Genomic DNA, 6,000 nt, shown 5'->3' with positions numbered 1-6,000 from the left:
ATTTTGTTCTTCTCAGATTCTGAGCAGTTTTAGTAATGCCATGCCCCAAATGATGTGATTTTATATTTTGTACAACAACGTTTGAGACAAGTACAGGTAGCCCTTGACGTACAACCACAATGAACCCATAATTTATGTTGCTAAGTAAAACCTTTGTTAAGCAAAGTTTGCCCCATTTTATGACTTTTCTTGACGTAATGGTTAAATGAATCACGGCCATTGTTAAATGAGTAACATGGCTGTAAAGTGAATCTGGCTTCCCCATTGACTTTGCTTATGCAAAGGTCTTCAAAGGCGATCACATGACCCCCCCCTCTGGGGACATTGCAACCGTTATAAATATAAACCAGTGGCCAAGCATCTGAATTTTGATCATGTGACCATGGGGATGTTGCAAAGGTCGTAAGTCGGGGACTACCTGTAACATTGCTTTATTTGTTTGATGAAAATGGCAATGCTGTACACCCAAGGGCGCATGTACATTTTCTTAACTTCAGATGTTATTTGACCAGGCTCAGCACAACAGTGTTAGCAATGACTTGAACGAGGCAGCAAATTCTTGAATTGTATTAGCAGCCCCCATCACAAGATCCAGGCGTCTGTTTTGAACTGTTTCCCGGGTTTCAGAATAAAGCACATCAATAGCTTTCAGCAACATTTGACAGAAATATATGTAAACTCTGCTTGGGCTAAAAATGAGTTAAAGCTGTGGAAAGAGCTAGATGACAGAAGAAAAAATGAAATGGATACTAAAAAATTAGAAGGATGAGCTATCAAGAGGCATATGGTAGTGTCATACCATCTTTGGGTAGACACTGTTTCAGGATTTTGTGTAATTTCACTGTATTTGTTTTGTCCTTGGCTTTTATATTGGGTCTTGGGACATAAATAAAATATAGACACATCCATGTGAACAGTTCAGGCCCTTTTAATTTGATTTTATCAGATCAGTCTGAAACTTCACCCGAATAACCGAAACCCAAAATGTCATTATAATAAAACAAGCCAGAGACTCGTTAACAACAGTAGGCCTTTCTTCATGATAATGAAGTAGACTGACTCTGCTGGCATGTGGAATCACTGATGCGTTGGGTAACCATGGTTGGACATGAGTGAGTGCAAATTTTAAATTAGCTAAAGGGAAGCTAAGAAAATGTTGAAAGACACATTCCATCCAGATGGATGAAATCTCACCACAGGAGACAGAGGTTCTCCTCCCCAAAATCCTTCTGGAGTGTAAAAAGACTGGCATCTTCCCAGATATAAAGGACAGCCAAGGAAATGAAATATTTGGAACAGGTCTACCCAAGTGATAGAGAGTCCTCCTTCCTCTTCCGCTAAAACTTTATAGTCATATGTTGAGAGGACTACATCAATCATGCATTAAAAATCCCCACCCCCTTTGTAACACAAACGTTGTTATAGGATGCTTGTGCTGCCGTCCTCTTTGTAGCTGTGATCCAGATCAGCAAGTACAAGATTAAGATACCAATATCTACAAGAACAGAAAGGAACTTTATCAGGAGCAGGAGCCCAGTCAAAATAGTATGAGTGAACTCCCCCCTAATGGTCCCTGGCCTAAACCTTTTTTAAAAAATCAACCAAGATTGTTCAGGTTGTTCCCCCACCACAATTAATTTCCCCCTTTTGGCTACTTTTAGCTACTCAACACATACACACTACACTCTGTTCACAAACAAGCCTCTGAAGAACTTCAATGCAGCAGCCAAACAATACTTTGTCATGTCGAAATCCTGATCTGAAGTCAAACAACTAGACAATACTGTTGTCTAGTTTCAGATACACGGTGGGAGATTGTTAGGGGAAAATTGTACCTTAATGATGCAGAACCATTTTCATTTAAATTGCAACTGTGCATTACCTATGGTCCTATGTCCTTTATGGAAGAAGTGTCTCCAAAATGCAGGTGAAGTGATGAAAATTTCCCTACTCAAATACAAGAGAAAGAGATGGAGGGAGGGAGAGGGAAGAAAGAGAGAGAGGGAAGAGAGAGAGGGAGGGAGGGAGAGAGAGAGAGAGAGAGAGAAAGAAAAGAAAAAGAAAGACAGGCAGAAAGAAAGAAAGAAAAGAAGGAAGGAAGGAAGCAAGCAAGCAAGAAAGCAAGAGACAGAGAGGAAGAGAATGAGAATGTATTTTCAGGCTAACATGGTATTTGTAGAATTATTCATAGAATTATTACAAGATGTAAAATATTCCATGCTTCCTCTGATTTGGGGGTAATCTAATTGACACCCATTAACGGAGCGATAGGTACACCTATTTAAACATAAGCACCTTGAGCAAAAAGCATTTACTTCCAGAAGTGACTGTATTAAGATTGCACTTGGATGGACTCGCACAGTTTCTTTACATCCAATTCACTGAATTGCATGTGCATTTCATGCTTTATGTTCCACAGAGTACTTAATGTTCCAGCAGTTATATCCTTCCCTCCGAACAAAATAGGATTTTTCAGCCATTTCCTGCGTACTGGAATTGAGCCGAGATTGAAGTGATAGGCTGTGCAACAGGGAATTGGTTGAAATGGTCCAGCTCATTTTCCATCTGTATTGCTGAGCAGAAATTCTCAGCCATACAAAGGAGAATGAGTTTTTAACAAACGGTCCCAAACTTGAGAGTTATTATTGTAAAGGATATAATTTGTGGCAGAGTTTCACTCTGCACAGGAACCTATTTAATAACATATATGTGCATTATACATTCCCATTGCACTAATTTCAAGAAAGCACGTTCTGGGATGTCCATTTCAGCATGAAGTACCTTTGTTTTACATGGATAGGAACGGTGCAACTGTCCTCAGGTAAAAACTGGGATGAATATCAAATTACCCAATTCTTTTTTTGAACTCTGAAAAACCTTCACTCTCCTATTTATAAGTCCAAGCCCAAACCAACTCAAACTAGCAAGCTGTATTAATAAATGCATTATATACTTTTTGAAGCTTGCTAAGACCGAGCATCTGTTTATTTTCTAGTTTGGAAGTAAGGTGGATAGAGTTGTTTTTTTTTAAACAAGCAGACTTTTCTTGCATAGCTTGGCTATTTGTATAAACCACCTCTGATTTTGTACTCACAGCAACATTCACTTTAATAATAAAGGAATTAAATAAAAAAAGGAAATCAAATCAATCAATCAACCAATCAATCAGCTTCAGCCAGTGACCAGGTAGCTTTCAGTTCTAAGTGAAACTTGATTATTATACTGAAAACTCAATTGCTTAATAAGTCTAAATTATTTCATTTCAACATCGTGAAGTTTGTAGTATGAGAAGCAGGCAGTAACAACAGGCACACTACAAGCCATACTGATTAACAACAGGGGAATTACACAGGATAATGTCACTTGTGCAGTGGTGTCATTACATCAACTGTCTCTCTTTCCCACACCAGCACCCATGATGGTATCCAGCAAGAATCCAAATTTGGAACAAATTATATATGGTATGTATAATAGTTCTGAGCTAGTTTTGTAGACAGGAAAGCTCACCTTTGATTTTATTTTTGATAGCTGGAATTGTTTTTAAAAATCCTGACCAGATCCAAGGCTTGTATTTCTAAGTTTGTTTTTTAAAGGCATGCTGATTAAACTAGGAAAATACTTTTTATTGAGTGTGACGTGAACAAAGATCAATGCACAGACCAGAAATTAGTTCTGAAATCCAAGTTTGTCATTGGTATAAATGTAATTTTAGGCTCTGAAGATTAAAACAATATTGGTTTCGTAAACGGATTTCAAATTAACGAGTTTTAAAAAGTAATATTATCCTCTTTCCCTTCATTCAAATTGTTGTGACCATCTCCAAAGGTGTGGTGGACTAGGGAAATGGGGTTAACTTATCAACCAAAATGGAAACTTAAGTCTTTTTTTCATTTTTTGAGAATTTGAAAGGTTTGCCTGCGTGTTAAGTGGGAGTTCAGGGAGGAAAAAGAAAGGAAACTCTGGTTGGAAGCTATCTGACTAGCAAGGATTTTGAGCAGCTATATCTCCAGGTGCAGCTGGACATACATTCTATGAAATAACCAGGGAAAACCATACCTGTTGAAGGCCTAGCTAAATGTATTCCTCTTAGACCCAGTGTTGACCTGGAGACCAAGGCAAATTATGAGTGCTTGAACCACATAACAGTGTGAGTATAACCAATGTTCTCATATCATATCTTGCTTAATCTCATGCCATTTCACCTTCAATTTCACCTTCTTAAATATACAGTAACTGCATACTTGTAATTGCTCTTTGTAGTTTAGCTTTCATTTAAAAACAACTATTCATGGAAGAGCATTGTATAAAATAAATCCCAAACTTTCAAAAAAGCATTGCTATAGTATATACAATCAAGAAGGTTCTTCTTATAACAGGGGTCCCCAACCCGGGGGGTGCGAGAAAAGTCCAGGTAAATAATAGGATATTGGCTATATGTTGGCATTTTTATTTATTATTTATTTCAGGGGGTGCGAGGGTCGAGTGAAATTTATTTAGGGGTGCGGGGCGAAAAAAAGGTTGGGAACCACTGTCTTATAGCAACTATCCAGAAGGACAGATGAGTGCTTTTAGCCAGGCTCTTTTGGGGGAACATGTTAAAAGCACAAAGAACCTCTTCCCAATATTAAGGACATAAAGGGGTAATCCTAAAAATGGTTTTCTTCAAACAAGATTGCAGAAATCTGGGCAATTGTTTTATTTTAAGGAAAGTCTTGAACATGATCTACAGCAGGGGTGTCAAACTCACGGTGTTACGTGACGTATCAAGACTTTCCCACCCCCTTCGTTAAACCGGGCATGGGCGTGGCCAGTGTGTGACGCATCCGGCCCATGGGCCAGGAGTTTGACAGCCCTGCTCTACAGTGAGGGTGGGCAACTATGGCTCCTTTACAACCTGTGGAATTCAACTCCCAGAATTTCCTGAGCCAGCCACAAAGGCCCCATAGCTTCCCACCCCAGGTCCATAGGCTCAAATCTCCCTGAACTTCCAAAGGTTTGAGCCTAGGGCCTTTCAGTTGCAATGCCTCCCATCCTCCCACTCTTGAACAATGGCTTTAAGAACACTATTTTAAACCTGTAATTAAACAGTGATGGATTTTATCTATAATTGGAAGCTAAACAGCCAGTGGCGGATGAAGGCTCAGTGGTGCTCTAAGCACTGATAAATCTTGGTACCCCCTACTTTGTACATACTGTACAAACGAAGCCATATTCTCAACTCTGTGGTGCCCCCTTTGGGCCTGGTGCCCTAAGCATGTGCTTAGTCTGCTTAATGGTTAATACAGCACTGTAAACAGCATTTGTAAAGGTTTAGAAGCTGAGACAAATCACCAGTTTTCAAATACTGCAGGTTTCTGCCTCCATTCCAACATTAGCTCCCTGAATATTGACACCACTACTACCTTGTTGAGCTATATCAAAAATCAGGATCTCTGAATAGTTTTTCATGAGGAATAAATCACTGCCTGCCAAGAGTAGTAATTTAAAACTTAACCCAGATCTTTCTTCTCTAAATCAAGTGTGTGTATATATATGTGAATGCTAAGACCGTTCATTCTCCATCTAAAATGCTTTTCTTACCAAACTAAACAAAGAGATGTTTTTACTTCTAGAATGGCGAAAGGGTTGCTTTTCTTTAAAAACAAAACAAAACGTGTTGGTTTTGGCTGATGAATCCCCTTGTGGGGAGATCCATTCTGCCCACAATGAAATCCCATTAGAGATCCCTTTTGTACCATCAGAGGTCACTACAGCTCAAGCCTGGGTTTTTCTTCATGCATAGTAATGTAAAGTGATTTCTGAAGTGCTCTGCTATCTAGGAGAATACCTTGGGGCCTATAAAGAAATAAAAGGCCATAATTTGAGCAGTAATAAGTAGAAAAAAAAATGCTGCCCTTGACCACTAGGTATCTTTTAATGATCTGTTATTATGGCAATGGCATGTCCTGCTTTAAGTAGGAAAAGAAATGTTGATGTGGACTTGTTTGCCCTGTCCCGCTC

At 39.1% G+C, this 6,000-nt stretch overlaps 1 protein-coding gene across 1 annotated transcript in view; it reads right to left on the bottom strand.

Annotated features, from left to right (window-relative positions):
- Positions 1–773: 773 nt before the first annotated feature.
- Positions 774–6,000, bottom strand: part of LOC148125553 (uncharacterized) — a 30,529-nt gene continuing 25,302 nt past the window's right edge. Inside the window, exon 3 of the mRNA XM_087935481.1 lies at positions 774–1,495. Within this exon, the coding sequence (XP_087791607.1) occupies positions 1,377–1,495 (119 nt within the window). The 3' untranslated portion in view covers positions 774–1,376. The remainder of the gene's footprint in view (positions 1,496–6,000) is intronic.

Source organism: Pseudonaja textilis, chromosome 5, assembly GCF_049901715.1.
Source record: "Pseudonaja textilis isolate UNSWEBS1 chromosome 5, rPseTex1.2, whole genome shotgun sequence".
NCBI classification, from domain to species: domain Eukaryota; kingdom Metazoa; phylum Chordata; class Lepidosauria; order Squamata; family Elapidae; genus Pseudonaja; species Pseudonaja textilis.
The sequence above is the reverse complement of the archived record's forward strand: the minus strand, read 5'-3'. Positions and strand labels throughout refer to the sequence as shown.